The 21,649-nt window shown below is 39.4% G+C and overlaps 1 protein-coding gene across 3 annotated transcripts; it reads left to right on the top strand.

Moving 5' to 3' along the window:
- The first annotated feature begins 437 nt into the window (after window positions 1-437).
- Window positions 438-21,345, top strand: PROSER1 (proline and serine rich 1). 3 transcript variants are annotated; one of them, XR_010026759.1, is made up of 14 exons: window positions 438-725; window positions 3,713-3,778; window positions 4,511-4,579; window positions 5,031-5,125; window positions 7,325-7,418; window positions 7,860-7,970; window positions 8,688-8,771; window positions 9,686-9,764; window positions 11,994-12,089; window positions 12,211-12,255; window positions 14,506-16,267; window positions 16,925-17,072; window positions 18,375-20,724; window positions 21,019-21,345. XR_010026759.1 is itself a non-coding variant. In XM_063149216.1 (13 exons), the coding sequence occupies exons 1-13, from the start codon at window positions 681-683 to the stop codon at window positions 21,022-21,024; spliced, it is 2,700 nt and encodes an 899-aa protein (XP_063005286.1). In that variant the 5' UTR covers window positions 438-680; the 3' UTR covers window positions 21,025-21,345. The 3 variants fall into 3 exon arrangements, 2 of the variants coding, with proteins under 2 accessions (XP_063005286.1, XP_063005285.1); XM_063149216.1 differs by lacking the exon at window positions 18,375-20,724; XM_063149215.1 differs by lacking the exon at window positions 21,019-21,345 and having other exon boundaries at window positions 18,375-20,928.
- The last annotated feature ends 304 nt before the right edge of the window (window positions 21,346-21,649 follow it).

The raw sequence follows: 21,649 nt of genomic DNA, 5'->3' as shown, positions 1-21,649 counted from the left end.
TGGTGCCCTGGGGCAGCGCTCAGCGCTCCGGAGTGGCGCCGGGAGCTGGGCGAGGGGCGAGTCCGCCCCGAGTTCCCGCAGCTCCTGCGCAGGCATCGCTGTCGTCGCCCAGCGCGGAAAAGGGCCTTTGCTCAGCGCCGTGATGCCATAAGGGCGCGACGGCACGGAGGCGGGACCGGCGGAGGGGGTGCGCTGTCTGTGGGCTCACGCCGCTCCCGGGCCTCCCTAGCCCGCCTGCTCCGGGGGCCGCCCGCGTCCGCCCCGGTTCTGCCCGCCGGGATCGCAGGGCGGCGGCGCCGCGAACGATGCTCTGCGGGGGCGCCCCGGGCCGGCCGGGCCGCGGTGCCGCGTGCTGAGCGGGGCCGCTGCCGCCCTTCCCTTCTCCTCCCTTTCCCTTCCCTTCCCTTCCCTTCCCTCCCTGCGCCCGCCGGAGCGCCCGCGGGACGCGCGGGGAGCGGGAGCACCGGGCAGCTCCCGGAGGGCGCTTTTGTCTCCGTGTCCGCCACTGCAGAGGCGGCAGCGCTCCATCCCCGGGGCCGAGCACAGCCCCGGCCGCCTTCCGTGCCTGGCGTTTTTTATTTATTTATTTTTTTTAATCCTTTTTTTTCCCTGTATGCTCAAAGACATTTTTTTATCACTACTGTTATTTCCTCCACGTTTAAGTGTCGGCAATAATCAAGATGGATAAGAAATCATTTGAAACCGTGCTGGATGAAATTAGGAAGGTAAATTCTCGTTTTGTGTGTTAGTTTAATAATTTGGTGATGGACTGTAGGGCAAGGAGTACTGGCTACAAATCGAAAGGAGGGGTACATTTAGCTTAGATATTAACAAGAAATTCTTTACTGTGGAGTGGTGAGGCAGTGGAACAGGTTGCCCAGGGATGCTCCAATCCTGGCGGTGTTCAGGGCCACGTTAGACAAGGCAACCTGGTCTAGTGGGAGACGTCCCTGCTCATAGCAGGCGTGGTTGGGTCTGGATGATCTTGAGCCCTCATTGTAAATAAGCACTTGGATAAATTTGCTGCAGCATTTTTACTTTCAAGGAAGATGAGGGAGAAAACCAAAAAGCGTGTCTTTTTGGGGAAAGTGCTTTGGTTGCTTGGCCTGTCCGGAGACAGTGAGAAGTACCCGCCTCTATACTCTTGTTTAGGAGGTACAATGCACAAATAGGACAGTGGAACACTGATTTCTGAGCTGCATTCTGTTGTCCTTGGAAATCACGTCTCCCACAGCTCAGGAGTGACTGTGTGCACACCTTCTTCCTCTGGGATGTCAATCCTGTGTTTTGATGATTGCTCTGAGCTGTGCTTCTTCATTTTCTGTTTTAAAACTCTCTGAACAAAATACTGCAGGTTGTGGGGAGCAGAGATACAAACCTGCGCTTCCTCGTGTCTGGCAGGGCTCTGGTTTCTCTCTGCACAGGGGACTGATTTTAAGAGGAAAGCTTGAGGTTAGTGCTTGGCACACTTCCCTGAACGCTAGAAGGAGAAAAGCAGAGGAAAAATCAGAACCTTTGAGATTAATGTTTCTTGTTTTGCCTGGGAAGCAGAAACCTGTGACAATGTATTTTGTTGCAGTTAAGCAGAGGTTAAGTGTCACAGTAGAACAGTTTACCTGCCGAAGGTGTCTTGGTGTGACAATGAAGGGCTTGTTTCAAATGGGATTTCCTTGTGGCACAACAGTAGTCCATAGCATTTTTGTATTAAGCAGAATTTTTTGTTGTGTTGGTTTTTCTAGTAGAGGTAAATTTCCTTTATTTGGACTTGGGTTCTGGAGTTGAGTTTCAGTTCAGTTTCTTTTCGGTGTGAGGCAGTGATGGCTGCAATTGCAGTATTATTATTTTGCACTCTTATCGAGGTATAAAACCATATCGAGGTATAAAACCATATTGTTGTATAAAACTGTTCACCAGAAGCCCCAGGGGTGTCTTTCTTATCACAACTACATTTTTGCATAAGGTCATGGTCCTAAGGTCTCTCTCATAAAACAGCTAAAAACATGACAGTCTGAGATATTTCAGGGTGTGGACTTTCCTACCAACTTATGAATTTGTGTGGAAAATCTGAGAACCACAAAAAAAAAGGTCAAGGAATGACTAGCACAGGAACGCTTTCTCTGATGATTGATGGTGGGAGGGAGCAATGTTTCAGTTATATTACTGCAGTGCGGTCCTTCAGAATATGCTCTGTGATTACTAAAGACTTCAGACAAAAGGGTTTAGGCATGTGATTTTAGGCACTTACGTTTCCTCTATGCTATCTGCTTGTATTTCTGTATTCCAACTCACTGTTGATCTAAGGGTCAGTGCTGTGCTGTGTTAATAATAGTTGTGCTGTTGTGGTGTAATGTTCATTGTCCAAATGGTGGTTTTGTGTCTTTGCTGCTATGTTTTTGTTTAAGCTTCGTTTCTAGCTCTGTGATAGCACCTTCTGTATTATGTGGTTTACAAGTTTGTTGTGTTGGCATGTTCCATTCAGTCCTACAGTTGGCAGGAACAATTATTTAAATGTCTTCATGTGTAGCTTACTCTTTTCCCCTGTATGTATTTACAAGTACTAGCAAAATAGACTTTGGGGGGTTGGTTTGTTTGTTTGTTCCTTCCATAAATATGCATAGCAGTGTTTTCTGTTTGTACTCTTGTTATAAAGTCATTCATTTGTTGATTTAGGAAGGGAAAGTAATGTTTGTTTCAGTAAAAATAAAATACATACCCTGCCTTTTTCCAAAACACATGAAGAGGAGGAAGGAATAGAAGAAAAAATGAGCATAAAGGCAGAAATTTTTTCTGCCCCTGTGACTTCAGTGTGTCTGGTAGTTTGTCTCTTAATGAGGTACAAAAAGGAAGAGGGTTGTTGGGAGGAAAATAGAAGTGAGTGTGTGGGTAAAGCTGAAGGTGGTTTGAGAATACATGAGATCAAGCATTAGAGGGGGGACTTGGAAACTGTGGAAGAACGGTGTTTTCATTGGCTTGGGGCAGGAATTCAGCTGTTAGCTGTCTGTAAATCTTGTACCTGTCACAGAGGGTTGGGTGCAGGGGAGGGAGGAAGTCCTGGCTGTTAGACAGCTCACGTGCTTATCCACACAGCTGTCCTGCCACAAAGTCAAAAGGCCAGTGCTGCATTAAAGTACTGTGCATTGTTTGTATGGTGTGACTGCCTGTTAAAATTTGGAACGCATAAGGATAATGATAAGACAGTATCCATCTCTGGAGCAAGCTTTGTTGTGTATTTAATTCTGTCTGTATACACTCATTATCCAATTTCTTCGTAAATTCACTGAAGTGGGATACTTTGTCAGTTACTTTACAGGGGCCATACAATGAAATTGCCTGAATAATCAACTGTTGTCAATAATCAACTGTTAATAATCAGCATTATCTTGTTTAACTTTTAAGTTGATGTAAATCATTGGAGGAAAAAGGAGAGTGATGATGTTCTCTCAGGACAGTTATAAGCAACAACAAAAAAGCAAAATCAAGTACATAAAAAAGGAGTATTTTTTTTGACAGAAGAATTAAATCACATCTTCCTGTTTTTCACTGTTCTCAGTTACCTAAGAAGCGCACTGTTACTTCAAAATGCTGCAATGTAATTAATACAAATGTCACTTTGTAGGGGCAGATTTTAGATTAATAGATTAGCAGATGGTTGTGGTATAATTATAATTTTTGAGTCACTAATTATGCATCCTTTTTTTTCTGTATCTTTTAGGCTGTATTGACTGAGTACAAATTAAAAGCTATTGAATATGTTCATGGATACTTTTCCAGTGAACAGGTAAAGTCAATGCTCTTATGGGTTTAATGGGAGTTATTGTTTTTGTATATTCAGTAATACACAGTGATTGTCTTCAGTCATACTGAGGCTGATCATATTAGCTTTTCATATTTATTGAGGAGATTTAATTCCTTGTTATTATATCAGCATGACACTATTAAAAAGAGTTCCAGGTTGCTTTGTCATCAAAATCAGTACATTTTCATTCTTTTTGTGTCTGGAAAGTTGTATAAATTTATCATAATGGAATTTAGAATTGTTTTGTGTGTATTGTCTAAATAGAGATAATGTGTAACATGATAATTTCTAGATTCTCTTTGTCCTCTTTCTTTTCCTGCTGGCTTTTTTTAGTGTATGTTTGGGAATATACTGTTTGGGATCCTGATAGTTGATAAGCTTTTTCAGAGATACTTGATTTAATACTTGATACTTGGGTTTTTTTTACTTATTCTAATACATTGGTATTGTTATTCATATATGCAAATATATGTAAAAAGGTAAGTGTTTTAATATTTCCATGGAAAAGCTTCATCTCATAAAATAGAATTTTTAGATGCTTACTTAGAAATAAATAGAATGTTAGATGCTGATAGGCAATGACAATCAGCCATCACAGACAGATGTTTTGTAGCAGTTTACCAATGTGCTACAAAAGTGTAAAGGTCATATTAAGTCTGTTAGCATACATTTTTAATATATCTGAAAGATTAATGGAAGGCCTTACTGTTGCAGGTTGTTGAATTACTGAGATACTTCTCCTGGGCAGAACCACAGCTTAAGGCAATAAAGGCTTTACAACATGTAAGTTCTTGTGACATGATCTTGTGGAATAAATTTGCTCTCTTAATGTCATTTTAATTTTATGACACCTACTTTTCAACTGATGAGTCAGTATACCCTTCAAAATCTTCAAAGCTTCTTCTTCATCTCCTTCAGTGGTACCAAGCTATGAAATTTCATACTTCTGAATTGGGGTGTCTTTTCTGACTAAAGTGACTTTTACTGTCCTGTGTATCACAGAAGGAGATGTAGCCCTTTCTAACTCTTGTTAACTCTACTGTTTGCTTTTGGTGAGTGGTTTTTGGATGTGTTTGTTCATAATTTAGCCTATAGAGTCTTCTTCCCAATGGGAGGAAGAGGCTATTAAAAGTTTACTGAAATATACCATATGAAGCTGTTACTGAATTGTGTTCTGGGTTTAAAATACTTGTACTGTTTTATTTTATACACACTTTTTTTCTTTCTCTATCAGAAAATAGTGGCAGTTCCAGCATCAAAAATGGTTAATATTCTCAACTGCTTCACCTTCAGTAAAGATAAACTTATTGCCCTTGAAATCTTGGCTTCGTAAGTATCTCTTCTGCTGTGTTCCTTAACTTGTATTAGCTCATGTTTGAGGATATAAAACTTTAGATCTCCTAGAAGGAAGCACTGTGCCTGGTTAAGGTTAAGCAGAATTCCATTGCTGATGGGGCTGTTTAAAGTAATAATTAGAAGCAGTTGTTGTAGAAGTAGACATAAGACTGAGAGAACTGGGTTTGTTCTGCCTGGAACAAGTAGGAGTGACCTAATTTCAGCCTTCTGGTACCTGAAGGGAGCCTGTAAGAGGGCTGGAGTGTAGTGACAGGACAAGGGGAATGGCTTCATACTGAAAAAGAGTAGATTTGAAGTGGATATTAGGAGAAAATTCTGTGCTGTGAGGATGGTGAGGCACTAGCACAGGTTGTCTGGAGATGTTTCTGTGCCTGGAAATGTTCAAGGCCAGGCTGGATGGGGCTCTGAGCAACCTGCTCTATACAAGGTCCCTCTGCTCACTTGAAGGGGCTCTGGAGCTAGATGATTTTTAAGGTCCTTCCAACCAATGATTATATGATTGTGGAACATTCCATACTTCCTTTGAGTCTTGTCCTTACTGCTATGTGAGCTTCTGCCTGCTGGAAGACTGGCACTTTTGGTGGTATTTTTACTGTGGTCTTCAAATTTTGTAGAGAACAAAGAGGGCCTTAAGCTTGTTTCTCTGCTCTCTGAAATCTGGAAGACTTGAGACAGGAAATTCTGGGAATTGACCTTTTTTTGAAAAGTCCTCTAAGTAATTCATATGTAGAGATAAGTTAAGTAAATGGATCTCTTAAACTGACAAATCTACTGTCTATAAAAAAAATTGATATTCTAAATTTTTGTTTACAGAGAAAGTTGGAATATTCCTAGTGAACAGAGCTACTTCAAATCATCTATTACACATATTTAAAATGGAAATCTTCTGCTTGGTTCAGGGGATTTTTTTTATAAAGTATTGTTCTTTTTTTGGTTGTTGAGGGGTTTTTTGCTGTAAGCATATCTGTCGTCCCTGTGAATGGTGTACTGCCAGCTGCTTGAACTTCCTGGGGCATGTAAATTCATGGTGCAAAGACCCAGGATACAGACATGGTTTTGCTGCAGGAGTTGAGCTTAAGGAAGCCATGTCAGTGCTCCTAGTCTATTTCAGACCAAACCAAAACAGAGTAGCCAAAAGAAAGTTAGTTAGTGGCACACAAAACTAACATGTTACCTACTCATGAGACTGGAGCGCTTTGACTGTTCAAGTTTTACACTTCAGCTGACATAGGGCAAAAGCACAATAACTTCTTAGCTGTTGAATTTCTACAGTACTAGAGCAAAGTAAGGGAGTCATGATTACAAATCCTAACCCAAATCTTTTGCTGCTTACTTCATTAATCAGGAATATTGAACAAAGCTGAAAGCTCATTCACATTTTAATACTGTTCTTTGAGGTGTTTTTCATGGCATCATTCAATGTTCTGCTGATTTCATTTCTGTCTAATATCCTCCTTTGAGGAGTCCTTCTTTTTGGTGCTGTATTTCCAGTAGTTTGGATGACATGGGTAATATTTGACAGAGAAGTGCTGGTAAAAAGTTGGTCAGGATTTTGAATAAGATATGTAGAAGCAGGCGTTGGTCTTCCTGAAGTCACATATTTTGTTCTGTGGTGTGTCTAGTGTTGTTTGGGGAAAAAGAGAGAGAAGGATTACCTTTTGGAACTATATTAAGGCTTCCACTAGCTCTGCAGAATTTACAGAGATTTACCAGAAATTATCTTTTTAATTCTAAATGAAATTAGATGAAAACTTGTTTTTCCACCAGACTGACAAGAAATTGTGGCAAATTGAGTAGCTGCTGGTTTTCTGCTGTGCTAGGAATTGTGTGTTAGTAGTAATTAAAGCTTTCTGGTGAACTGTTGATGCCTTAAGTCTCAAGGCATCACTGTTGTGATGCAAAATTCATTTATTCTACATACTTACTCTTGAAATAAAGTTTAGCCATCATCATCCCTTATTCTGTATTGATCTTTAGTTCTAATATATTGTTTTACGTACAGGAATGAAGTCCATATTTAAGCCTAGGTTTTTTAATAATAGTAATATTATGATCTGAACTAGTTATGTTTTTTTAATATGCTTTTGGGTAGTGTCTAACTGTGGGTGACTTTTCAGCATTTTCAGCTTATGCAGATGGAATGGCAGTAATTGTCTGTCACTGTCTTTACAGCAACATTGTTGATGCTCAGAATTATCGCCTGATTGAAGATCTATTCAGAATTAATATGTCAGAGAAGAAAAGATGCAGACGAATTCTCGAACAGGTAATCAACATAAACTAATATCTTTGGTTCTGTTATGATTGTGTCATTGTGGGGTCAGGGCTTAGCATGAGGACTTCTGGGAGCTCCTGGTGTAAGACCAGCTGAAACAAGTAACTCAAAAGAAAACAGCATGTACAACAGAAGGAGAAGTTTTTGTCAGGCATTAGGAAAAAGAGACACAGAATTGGAATCAATGGTGGAAGAAACAGTTTGTGTTGGTTTTAGAGAGCACCAAGTGCTTAAGCCCAAGTCAGTGTAAGCAGAGAGGGACTTTGACTGAAGTTTACACTATTTGGATTATTTGGAATAAGACTTGAGACACAGACTTCAGTTGTTCCATGTAGGTTGATTTGTGCAGTCTAAATGTCATGAAGTAGTAACTTATATCTTTAGAGCATTGAATTTGATAACAAATAATGTTCTTTCTTGATTATTTTGCAGGCTTCAAAAACAGGTTGTAAGGCTCCTCATGCTATGATATCATCCTGTGGCATGATTCCTGGCAATCCTTATCCCAAGGGCAAGCCAAGCCGCATAAATGGAATTTTTCCAGTAAGCATGATCCTATGCTTTTGCTTTTCACAAATGAACCTTGATTTAAGATTTATTGTAGTATAACCAAACTCAGAATTCATATACGTGGAAGGAGGAGTAGAATCAAAACCAAAGTGTGTTTGTTGGGTTGGTTTGTTTGTTTGCTTGCTTGTTTTACCCCATTCCACATTTACAGGAAACTTGCATTATTTTTATTTGCTCATTCTTTCTCTGCTGCTTCAGGTAAAGATTACCTGAACAGTATCATAAATAAGACATTGTTCATATCCAGCAGTATTTCGCAGAATCAGGAGAGGTGTCAAGGAGCTTGCTGGTAGGTTGATAAGTGACCTGATATGGTCACTACAGTACTACTGCTAATCTTAGTGTGCCTCTTAAGCATGTTAAGCATTTCCTGTGAACACCTAAGGGACAGCAAAATTAACTGAAATAATATTATCCCATTCACAAGTCAAAATGCAGAATTATATCATCAACATGCACTGTTTAAATGCCTCTCTTTACAAAAGCTTAGTGTTACAAGCCAAGCTTGTATGCTCTTACTCATTACTTTACAAGCCTAAAACAGTTGACTTGGGTTTTTTTCCTCACAATCATGTTTACTTTCAGAATATTCAAAAGCTCAAATGTAGTTTAGAAAAAAAATAAGATATGGCAAAATTGTACAACAAGTAGTTCTAAATTAATGCTTGGTTTAATTTTCTTTTCTTTCAGGGAACCCCTATCAAAAAGGACACAGAAGAATGTACTAATGAAGGAAAAGGAATAGCAGCCCGTATACTTGGACCATCCAAACCCGTATGTCTAAAAATAAATAATAAGTGTCATTAATAAATAAATGACGCTTTAAAAATCCCCAAGGCAACTACCAGCCAATTCAACAAGGCTTTGTTATAAAATGCTGTTATGTTGCAAGAAGACTGTAGAGCGGCAATTTAATTGAAACTAAACTTCTGTAATGAATATGACCTAGTATGGTTTTATTTAACTTGAAAATGAGCTCTAGTTTTTATCTGTAGAGGGGAAATATTCTCTACTGGATACAATGTATGTGCTCTTGAAGACAGAATTTAAATTACAGTAGCGGAAGAGAAAACTAAAAGCATTTTTGGTATTCCATCATGAGCTGCTCTCTGAGGATTTCCCACATGAGCACAGAAAATGCCTCCATCTTTGAAACTTGAATTACAGCAGTGCCTTAGAAAGAGGTTCTTGTTTCTTAACACAGCTGATCTGTATTTCAAAATTTTTGAGCACGTGGGACAAGCTTTCAGTGAACCTAAAACCTGAGGTATTGTCCAAATTTTTTGTTACCACTTTTATTATGAGGTGTTTCCCACAAAGCTGTATTATTTTAAAAAATGTAGGAACCTTCAGAAATATTTGCTAGTTTTAAATGTGCTAAACCTCTAAAATGAGAAGTCAGTCCAAGACTGCAGAGTATGAGAACTGCAAGGCAGAAAGGAGCTCCCTTTCCCACTTGTGCTCAGTTTTCTATTAAAATCTAAAGGTGTACTAGTGATGTTTGTTTCACTCTTTTCAGAAAGAGTGAAATACTTGCAGTCACTATGGATATTATGAAAAAATTTCGTATCACCTATATTTGTAGAAAAGAATGCCTGTCTGTAGTAGTAGAATGTTAGCTTTTTGTCTGAGAGACATTACCTGATGCTTTCACTCTTGCTTTTTCCATTTGTTTTTTGTTTATGTAGGCTCCATCAACGTACAATCCACACAAACCAGTTCCATACCCCATCCCACCATGTCGGCCACATGCAACTATTGCACCAAGTAAGGTTTCTGTGTGTTCTAGCTTTATGCTATTGTTCATGCATTTGCCTTTTAAGCACTGTGTCAAGCGTTGGTTTCTCTGACCAGGGTCATATCTGAAGTTGGCTTCTGCTCCCTGAGCATGCTCTGGGTACTGGTTTCTACCTTTTCTTTCATAACAGCAGAATTGATAAAGAGAGGGATATATTGACTTCTTTTTCCAGTATCCATAAGCAAAATTCACAATCCTGTTCTGATGACAAAATATTTAAATTTGTGGGAGGTGTTGAGTATGTTAGAGAAGACAAGGGCTTTGGCTTTGTTGTAATGTTTGGCCAAGACTTGGGCTTTGGCTTGACAAGTCTGACTTGTTGCTGTAGAACCCAACTTGGAATATGGTCAGCCATGGCCCTGAATTGGGTGGAACTATGTAGGAACTTGCTGATGGGCTGTAATCTGTTTCTCACTTGCCTTCAGCTTTATCTTCTGCCATCATAATGGAGAGTAAACAGTTTCCTAAAAGAAAAGTATATTTCGGTTTCAGAAGGGAAACAGTGATTGCTTTTTCCTGCCATTGTTCTATTTTTAGCAATGGCACTATTTCTTAGTGCCTCAAGTAAGATTGAGCCTTTATTCATAAGCTCCTCTCTTTGCTCTGCTGCATCAATTGTTAGACTCCAGACATTTTTGGACGGGGGCAAGGCAATTGCCCTTTCTTTGGAAGAAAGCTTAGAATACTTAAAGTAGTCAGATGCAGGTCTGGCAGGCAGTTGAAAGCCTTTTCTAATCTTGAAATTCTGTACTGCAATACAAGGAGCGCTCTGGTTACAACACTTGCTTTTCACTGATGCTGGGGATTTCAGGGAGTTGATAAGAAAGTGAAGCAGAACTCCTAGCAAGCATGCTGAAGGCTGAGTCATCTAATCAGCTTGATGTCTGCAAGACTTTTTATAGCCATTTTAGAAAAATGGGCACTACTAGTGGCTAAAATAAGAATGATTTATTATTTATGCTCAGGAAATTACTTTTTCTGAAGAAACTATGTAGGAAACTTGCAGACTAATTTGGATTTATATTGAATAAATCCTATCCAAAGTACCTTAAAGCACAAAATTTTACCTGTGGCAGGATAGAAATGTTAGTACAGTTTTAGTATATGAAAGAGCTTTTGAGGTTTCAGGGCCTTACTAGGCTGCAACATGTGTTTTGAGAAAGCTCTTGTGACAACAGAACTCATAACTGGCGAAATTATACATATGTGTATGTGTTTAATGAGATTGCAGATGCTGACCTGAAACTACTGAATGGGACTGTTTTCAGTGTGATTAGAATGATTAATTGTTTTCTGCTTCTTGACCATTTCCTTCCTGAGTGATTCAGTGATTTTTAGTTGCTTTTCTGATTTTCTTGTGCAAGAAATCTTAACATCAGGTGGAATTTCTATGAAAGTATGAAATCAGAAAGGACTTCTATATGAGAAATTGGTGCACTTTCAGTATTATTCAAGTGCTACCTTTTCCCATGAAGCCCAAGTTCTTTTGCTCTTAAACTATTAATTCAGGGCCACTGTGAAATATGTGTGTGTTCCTGCAATTTAAATTCAGATGTGTTCCATCAGAACTCTGTACCACAGCAATACAACAGTTTCAGTTGCTTCAAAAAATAACAGAGAAAAAAAGGTATATTTAATTTGTTAATTGCTGTAAGAATTTTATATTAAAATACTTTGCTAACCCACTTGAATTTCTTAACATTTAAAGAAATATTGAAGAATACTAGATTAAGTATTTGAGAAGGATTTTTTTTCTCAGAATTTTCTGGCTAATGTTAAAGGGTCATGGTTACTGATCTGTGTTTGGCTCCTTTGTTTGTCCAGCTTTAATGCTGAAGAAGGAGTTGCAACAGCCTTTAATTAAGAATAGGAAAGGAACCAGTGATGCTGCGGACACTGTATCACTCATCCCCTTTGAGTTTTTTCAGGCAAAATGAAACTGAAAGGAATTGAAACCTGACTTTTTCAGGCTCTCTTAAGAGAATTGCCCTTAGTAAAATTTGGATCACAATGCATGCCCTTCAGGCAGACATTGGCAAAAGCCAGCATCCAGTCTGTATAGTTAACTGGTCTAGCTTTTTGATGAAGGAATGTCTTACAGTCTTGAAAATATTTTTTAAAAGGTGAAGATGCTTACTGGTTCATCTAGATACAGGTTGTTCTCACAACAGGGATGTGTATTGCCTTTGTTATTTTAGGTGCTTACAACAATGCTGGCTTAGTTCCAATGGCCAATGTCATAGCTCCAGGCTTACCAGCTCCTCCACCATACACTGCTAATCAAGTGGTATCAGGTAAAGCATGCATATCCTTAAAAATATTCATGCTGTTTTTCCTTGCTCATTGCTGGGAGTGGATCTTTCACTGCTGGAGTTTCATTTGCCTTTCAATAACAAGCTGCTGTTCTCTGTTTAGAAAATGAGGACCTTTCCAGCCAGGCAAAACCTTCCCAAAATCAAGGTAAACTGCAAATCCACAGGGGGATTTTTGTGTTCATTGTATTTTTGTTACTTGTTCAGAAAATGTTAACAACTTGTTTAGTGGGATCTTCATAAGCTTCTAAGTATGCAGCCACTGAGTATGTGGAATAGAACCTCTTGAGAGTGGAGAAAAAAAATCATCAGACATTTGTACTTAGAAGCACTGAAACACTAAAATTCATTCTTTTGTGTTAGTTTATCAAAGTTTTTTGTACTCTTCATTATATAAGCATGTGAGAAATAATGCTAAAAACTAAATCAAAATACCTTTTGCAATGTTCATGCACTTGAATACTTCAGTAAATATTTGCAATTTTCAAAATTCTGGACATCTGTTGGAAAACTCATTAACATTTTAATTTCATAGATCGGTTGCAATAAGAAGGTAGGAATGCAAGAGAGATTTAGAGATTTTTGAATGTCTTATCCCAGAATGTGTCTGCCTGCACTTTTGTCTTACCCTGTAAGATCCTGTTCTTTTTACCAAGACAGTTGTGTATTTTTTAATTGTTTTTGTGTGGTGCTTGTACGCTTGGTACAAAGCATAATAATAAATCCCATTAGGAACTACTTATAAAAAGGTTTTGATAATGTTATTAAATTTGACAAACTGAGAATTTACTGACCATTGAGTCGGGCATATTAACAAATACTGCAAATAGATGAAATGACTGTGATAAGTTTAGCTACTGTAAATATTCCTAGGGACCAAAAAAAAAAGTTGTGTTTTGTCTTTCCTTCTCTGTGTCCAGGGATGGGTCTACAGAAATGTTTTGAAGAATCACCTAATTCTTGTATACCCCTCTTTAAATATGTGCATGTATTTTTACTAAGTTAGTTCATGCAGCTAAATGAATACAGTGTAAGAAATGAAATATTCTCTTAGGAAGAAAAGTTCAGCTCTGGCTTCTAGTACAGCTGTATTTAATTTGTGATTACCTTGGCTGTCAGGATTAAATAACTGTAATCTTTGAGAGTCTTCAGCTTGGAAATAGAATGAGACAAGAACACAATCCAGGGCTGGGTAGTCTGGGTTTTTTTTTTTTTTTTGAAAAGAGTATGTAAAAGGAAGTAGGTTTTTTTCAGATTTACACATTTAGTGTATGTTTCAACATACACTAAATTGAAGTTTGTCATGTCAACTTAGGTCCAAGATTTTAAAGAATAATTTTCTGGATTTGTGTGTAGAATTACATGTAGAAATCAGGCAAGAGAGACATGAAGGCTGCTAGAGAGTTTTGGGTGGTGAGTTTGACTGGTTGGATGAGTGTCTTTCTTGCATTTGAACAAGTTATTCCAAAAGTAAAATAAAGCACAAGGGTTGTTTGAGAGCAATGATTTATTAACATATTCACGTTCCACAGGAGACTAGAGGCAGGCATATTGAGAGTCATGACATGCCAGTGTTCATAAATGCAGCTCCTTTCCATTAACCTCCACATTCACATGTGCCTGCCTGTTTTCCTGCAGCTTGACTGATGTCTCTAACTTACTTTGTAGGATTGACACAAGCTGGTACTTTTAGTGGCAGGTGCTTGCCTTTATTGCAGACACCTGACTAAAGACTCCTAGAAATACTTGTTGCAAAAGTCAAGTGCCAATATTAGTTTAATACTGTAGTGTGATACATGAATTTCAGAGTGTACCTTCTTAGAATCAAAATCTGAAGGAAGCACAGTGAAGACAATGACCTGATTTTGAAGGAAAGAAAACTACCAGCACCTGAAATCAGCTTTCTTCAGTTGTTGACTAAACTTCTCTGAAATCATGATACTTTGAATTAACTGGTCTGAAGGAAATTCTGACCTTCAGTGAGAGTGGATGCAGAGGAGCCCAGGTGATCTGATGCTGATGGAATATTAGATCTGGTTTGGGTACTGCCAAATGTTAGGGACCAGAGGGAGGGTGTTTACTTGTATCACTTAGATGTTCTTACAGAGTGTATTGGAGTTTCTAACTGTTTTGCATGAGATCATGAAGAGGTAGCAGATGTCACAGAGCGTTTTAAAAAGGAGTGTAAGCCCACATGGTGTATGATTTGTGTGACGTGTTTGTGTGTACCTTTTTGGTTTGTTTTCATAGGCCCCGCTGTTCATTGTTTATATGTAGACATTGTGTGTTAGCTGTTGCTTGTGTATCATATTTTGAAATGCTGTATGAAATGTTTTTGTGTTGATTTCAAACCTTTCTGACAGTTTCAAGTATTCTTACTGGTTTTGTTTCTTTGCAGCTTTTTCTGCACAAGCGAATCAGCTCTTTACTCCTCATGGTTCTAATCCTTCAACACCTGCTGCTACTCCAGTCCCTACCCCATCACCTGTCAAGGCAATAAGCCATCCATTAGCACCTGCAACTCCACTCATCTCTGGGATGAACATGTCTACCCCTGTCCTTCCTGTTTTTCCAGGACAGGTCTCCTCTTCCATCCATACATCTCAGCCATCCACCCCAACCCCTACTGTCATCAAATCCCTTTCATTGCCTGGTGTTCCTGTCACATCTGTTCACAGTGCAACCTCTACCCCTATCCCCTCAGTTTTTTCTGGGCTGGCTTCTATCCCTGCTGCTATGCCCACTCCGCAGGGTTCTTCCACTCCATGTGCCACACCTGCACCCAGTGAAGCTTTTGCATCTGCTGCTACACCATTTGCTGGCCTCCCTTTCTCTGCAGCCTCTTCAGTTGCTTCTGCTAATAATCCTGCTCCATTGTCATCAGTCTTTGCTGGCCTCCCTTTGTCCTTGCCGCCCAATGCCCAAGGGATTTCTAGTCCTGTTCCATCTACAATTGCTAATTCTCCTGCCACCACCATTCCTGGCTCGCTTAGCTTGCCTAACCCAATTTTGTCTGTCTTAAAGGGATTTCTGACATCGAATGACACTTCATTAATCAATTCATCTGCTTTACCTTCTGCTGTGACAAGTGAGCTTGCTTCTTTATCTGCTCTTGCTAATCAAAGCTCTGATCCTCCCACTTCCTCTGTCAACAAATGTTACACTCCATCAGCCACCCCCAACACACAGCGTTCCTCCACACCTGGGCTGGCTATTTTTCCAGGTCTTCCATCCCCATCTGTAGCCAATTCTAGTTCCACTCCTCCCACATTGCCTGCACAGTCACCTTTAACCACTTCACCATCGATTATGCCAGTCAACTGTGGTTCATCAGCCTCCCTCTTGCATGGCACAAGTCCTACTAATCCCGACCAGCAGCTCTCATCAGCCCCAGCTGCCACAAGTATCCCAGTTCTGGTCAAAACAGAACCCATGAGTCCTACCCTGTCGGCCTTCAAAGGTCCTTCTCATTCAGCCAGCCCTTCTCATGGCACCCTAGGACTCTCAGGGCTCGGGCGTGCGTACACCTCAGCAGCTTCAGTGCCCGTCAGCTTGCCCAGTTCCCTGAATCCAGCGCTGTCAGGGCTCTCCTCTTTGAGTGCTCCTCTGAACAACTCCAGTTCTCTGGCTTCCATTTCCCTCGCCCCACACGGCTCCTCTGCTCCCATTGCCCCCGTGTTCAATGGACTTCCTCCTTTCACGTCTCTAACCAGTAACTTTGCCTTTACTGGTAACCCAGCACTGACCCCGCCCGTCACCCTCCCGGGGTCTCTGCTGGCCACCCCGGCTACGAGCGCTGCAGCCGTGCCCGCCCCCCACGCGAGTTCCACCGCCGCCGTGCTCTCAGGACTCGCCGCCTCCGCAGCAGTCTCCGCTCCACCCTTCTCGCTTAACTTGTCCAGTGCTGTCCCTTCCCTTTTTTCTGTTGCCCAGGGACCTCTGGGATCATCAAACCCATCCTTCCCTGGTTTTCCTGTCTCTAACACACCCTCTGTCACTCCTGCTCTCCCTTCTTTCCCTGGCCTCCAGGCATCTTCTGCAGTAGCAGCAGTTGCACCGTTGCCGGCAGCTGCCACAGCCCCATCTCCAGCTCCAGTCCTGCCAGGGTTTGCCTCGGCCTTTAGCTCAAACTTCAACTCTGCACTTGTGGCACAGGCTGGGTAGGTTACTGTTTTTGGAGGAGGTCAGAACCACTTCCTTTTCTCTTCAGCAAACACTGATTTTATTTTTGGTGTGTAGGCAATATTTTCACTCATAGTGACTAATTGCAGGTAATTTTTAAAGTTACTTCACTACTAGATTTCCACCTGCCATCAGAAGCTGATAGGGTAGTGATTAAATAGGTTGGCCTCAATAGTCCATGTTATGACAGTCTAATCCAGTGAGGTGCTCAGTAATTTTATTTCCCAGATGAGGATACTTGACACCTCCTAGGCTTTTACAAGAATGGATTCCACGTGGCCATCCATTAACACACACAGGTAATAGCAGACAATAGCTTAGATATTTTAAGGAAGTCATCAGCATAAATTCTCGTCTTTAAGGGTTTTTTTTTTGTGTGTGAACTGTCAACACAGTTGAGGTACAAAACATTTTGAGTGTTCTTAGGTGTGTTCCAGACAATCTTGGTTTGTGTATGTGTGAATGATTTTTAGATGGGTAAAGACTGGAATTCAGTTTAGAAATTCTGGCCTTTATGAGATTTAGGAAAAGAACTGCTTCTGTGATTTATATAGACATAAGCTTATATAGAGGGAAACAAAATAAAACATGGTGCAGATGTTCCTAATAATAGCCTCATTTTCACATTCTTTCAGCTTGACTTCTGGACTACAGACTCCAGGAAATGCAGTTTTTCCTGGTCTTTTATCTCTCCCCGGTATCCCTGGCTTTCCCCAAAGTGCCGCACAATCTTCCTTACAGGAATTGCAGCATAGTGCAGCTGCACAGTCAGCACTACTACAGGTAATGTGCCTATTTGTTAGTACTGTTCTGCTTCCAGTGATCTCTTGAGCACCTACTTGCCTGTTAACTCCTTGGGATTAGTTTACGTCAGTAAATGATTAAAACCTCTAAATTGTGTGAGAACTGATTAAAAGGATGATGATAAAAAACAACTTCTACTAACTTTTTACTCAAGGCCAGTGTACAATGCTTCATAAGTGAGATTAAAACATTATCTAAAACTCTTTGTAAAATGGGGAGAAATAAAAAAAAAAGATAATGCAAATTAATTTTGGGTAAATTAATTTTAGGGTTTGTGTTAAATCTAATGAGCTGGCCGTACCATTGCAAAATTTGTGCTCAGTTCCAGTCTGATATTTGAATAATTTACAGATTTCTATAGACCGTTTGCTGTGTGTTATGTGCCACTGCATATGTAATGAGATTGTCTTGAAATTGTGTCTGTTGTGGTTGTGCCTTTTTCTTGATAGTTCCCACAAACAGAATTGTAATACAAGCTTGAAGTGGCTTTGGGTGATGTGTAGTTTCATCATCTCTTGTCCATGAAACAGCTTGTTTGACCCATCAACCTACATAAGTTAACTGAAACTATCATCAGACTATGTTTATATGTTTAGTTTGTCTTTTGTTAAAAACAGCCTCTGTACAGACTCTTGTATGAAATTTGACCTTCTCTTCATAATACTGAAAGAGAGAGCTGAGTGTCTTGACTTAATGTTTTCTCTCTTCTGTGACACATCAGTTGTTGAAATGGAACATGTGTCTAAGTACTGTTCAGAGTGCAGCATGTTGTCAGATATCTTCTGAATATCAGGGGATTGGAAGAAGCAAGTTACTTCATCTAGACCATGCCTTTGCAGCTCAGAGTCTATTCTGATTCTATAGAAATGTATGCAGATTGCATTGAGGGAATGTAATTATTCTTATTTATAAGATCTAGTTACTAAAATTAACACTTATTTACCTGAGCAATGAAGAGAAGGAAAGTTGAGTGGCTAAAATATTACAGCTCCTGATTAAGCTGTGTCTTCCAAATCAGCTGGTGCCATTAACGCTTCTTTGTTTTCCCCCTTAATCCAACTGCTTTCTTCATTCTCTGTTATTTCAGAGCAATAGTTGCACTACAGATTAACATCTTTGTATAGATGCCTTGCTCATCTCTATTCTTTGCACACTTCAGAATATAATCCACTTGTTTTAGCTTGAGCAGGACTGGTATTGTGGCTGAAATTTTGCTTAATTTAGATTTTTGTTTCCTTGATTTTGTCAGTGCTGTTTCCTAACTTCTTATCTTCCTTAAAGGCGCATTCTGCTTCTGCTCTGGACAACTATACAGCTCAGCCTGAAGGTTTTGCTAACTATCCATCAACACCAGGAACACCATTTTCATTGCAGACAAGTCTGCCCCAGAGTGGATGGCAGTAAATACCAGGCATTTCTAAAGACTGCAGTGTTTGCTTGACAGAGCCTGATCCTATTCACTTTGAAGGCTGCCTCTGCGATAGTGGGAGCATGGTCTGAGCTGGGGAAAGAAAGGGAAAACAGGAGGGTAAAATGTTTCCAGGAGGCTGTGTCAGATGTCAAACTTAATTTGTGAATTGCATTCAATTTGATTCAGGGTCTGATCCTGTGAATTTCTGAGCATCCTTGACGCTCCTTTAATTTTAAGAGTTCAGTGTTTGGTTTCTTACAGGATCAGGAACATTCAAATAGGTGTTTGTGTAAATAGGGCAATTGACTGTCAAGCTGAGTAGGGAGACCAAGTATACTTAATAGTGTGAATAAGCACCTATCCTGTTATGTTTTGTATGGTATATGTGGTTAATAGAGACTGAGATCTAGATTGAAACTAGACAATTAAAGCTGTAGATGACCTTTTGTCTAGTAGCACACTTCCTGTGTGTGTACAAATCAAGGTCAGTTTATGGTCTTTTCAGATGTTTTCTTCCTATGTATGAGGATCTCCTGTTAGCATCAGCAGTATGTTAAGGGGAGGGTAGGTCAGAGGTATGTGGGGGTTTTTCTTGTGCTTCAAAATACTGTCATGGGCTTGCTGCTGAATTGAGTACTCCTTTGTCTGAACAAGAAAGATAGGAAATGATGCTGTACTGTATTTGGTAGAAGTGGATTATGTTTTACTGGAGTATGGTTTAGCTAGCTGACAATATGTCTTTCCAAAGTATATAAAACCATTTTAACTTGCCTCTAAAATAAGGTTCCATAATATTCTCCTTGCCTCCAGTACCCCTCTGAATGAATTAAATAATTGTACTGCGGATAGGCTGCCTATCTGGCACTTTTGACTGCAGACTTATGTGAATGTTTACAGACATGGGGCAAGTTCCTCTCCCTTATACTCACAAACAAACTGATTCTCTATATGCTTTTCAGCTATAAACTGCAACTTCATGGTGCTTATCTTATCCTGTGAATATAAGTGGGAGAAGAATTTGGACCATGGATTTTTTTAGTATTTTTCCTTGGAAAACATACATGATTTTAAAGGCATATAGCTAAATTAACTGTTACAATGCAGCATATAGAAAAGTCTTGCTTTGTTAGTGAAATTGAGTTGTGCACTCTTCTAATAATGTTAGTATCTGTGGCAATGTGTAACACATCATTGAATATCTTCTATTTAAGGTATGCTCTTGATCATGGTCTGGAGACAATAGAGATGAATGATATTCAATCATGTGACTAAATTAAAATGTAGAGATACTACACTGTAGAAATGTTCTGCACCTAGAGTTTTACTTTTTTAAAGATTGATGATGCTGGGAGATGTTGCTAATGTATTTTCTTTCAAGATGTGAACAAACTTTTTTAGAACATTAATGGAAATTGTTGTATTGGTTTTTAACATAATTTTTTAAAATAAAAAGTTTACAGTCATGGCAAAAAGGCTTTGATGACTATTTGAATATTTACCTAAAATATGAATGAATAAACTTGTTTTTATTAAGATACTTCTACTGATCTTGATCTTGCTTTATGACATTTCTTTTTGATGCAGAATTCTGTCCAAAATTATAAAATTTACCTCCTAAGGAGTGTCATTAGAAATATCCTATTTAATTTGTAGGTTAAAAACTTAAATTTTTTGACATTTTAATAATCAAACTTACATATTACATTAAATCTAAAAAAAAATAGTGTTCTTACATTTTTTTATTTTGTGAAACTTGTTAAATTCTCATGATTCTCCACTCTGAATTGCTCTTAAAATTGATATCTTGGATATTGATATCTTGGCTTAAGAAATCTGTGGAAGAGGTCTCTACCATCTTTCACTTTATTCTGCTTGTCATTCTTTCCATAACTTGTTCTTTTTAGAGTTGCAGATGAGTTGGAGAAAATAAAGATACAGGTATCTTATCAACAGCAAATTGCTCAGTAATGTTACTGAGGTGCTGAGTCTGACATCCTATTTTAATCCTAGTTTCCCCATCAAGCAATCAAAGTTTGAACTGATTCACGCCACCTTGTAGTCAAAAGCAAATAATACTGTTTTGTCAGAATGTAAGCACTTTGTGCCTCTGTTTGTAAAAATATTTGTTGAATGGTCATGGGGTATGGGGTTCCTGTCTGAGCACTGGACAACTCAGAGATGCTGAAGAGACTGAAGCCTTGTTTCTCCAAATGAAAACAGGTGAGAAGTAGTGAAATCCACTGTGTTAAATGCTCTTCTCCTGAAGCAGTGTAGTTACTGGGTGTTGTGCAGCCACTTTACCAGAGAAGAGCGTTTGATGCTTCCATCGGTGTTAGACAAGTGAATAGGTTAAGAAGTGTTCAGTTGTAAAGTTCTTATGTCTGGAATGGGCTCTCTGGTTCTTACTGAGCTGGGTTTTGTAAAGCAACTCTCCACTGGTTAGGATTAAAATTCAATTTTTTCAATATTTCTCCTGATGTAAAATTGTTTTTTTATTAATTTTTTCCTCTTCAGGAATAGAGTCTGTGTTCTGCATTGCAGCAAAGTGTTGTGACCCAACCTTGGAATTTCTGAGAGGAGTGATTTGTCCTGCGTTCCTTCATGCTTACTTGAGCACCGGTTTTAGACAGCCAAGGAAATGTCTGCTCTGAGGCAAACCACCTTAAACTGAGCCTGTGCCAGGAAAGGGCTCTTCCTACATGACTTTAATTCTGGACTAACTGATTTTTTTCACTGTTCAAGTTGTCTATTATTGCTCTATTTTGTGTGTACTGATGGCCTGCATAGATACGGTGTGGTGAATGTTCCTTGAAATAAAACCTTTTTTGCAACAACCAAGAACATACTGGGATTGTGTTTGTAAACAAGTTTCAGTGTCTCTTTCAAGTGCTTTAATTGCAGCTGCAGTGAATAGGAGAGAAACAGTGTGACAGTGTTCACAGGGGTCTTTGGATGAGGGAAGAGACGAGGATCTGACTCCATGTTTCAGAAGGCTTGATTTATTATTTTATTATATATATTACATTAAAACTATACTAAAAGAATAGAAGAAAGGATTTCTTGCGACTTGCCTGCCTTTCTGTTTTGATAGAGGAGCAATACCTTTGTCTCTCTCTCATATTTCCTCTGGTGGACCAAGAGGGAC

This window comes from Melospiza melodia, chromosome 2 (genome assembly GCF_035770615.1).
Source record: "Melospiza melodia melodia isolate bMelMel2 chromosome 2, bMelMel2.pri, whole genome shotgun sequence".
Taxonomy (NCBI): Eukaryota; Metazoa; Chordata; class Aves; order Passeriformes; family Passerellidae; genus Melospiza; species Melospiza melodia.
Note: the sequence above shows the minus strand (reverse complement) of the source record. Positions and strands in the feature narration are given on the sequence as shown.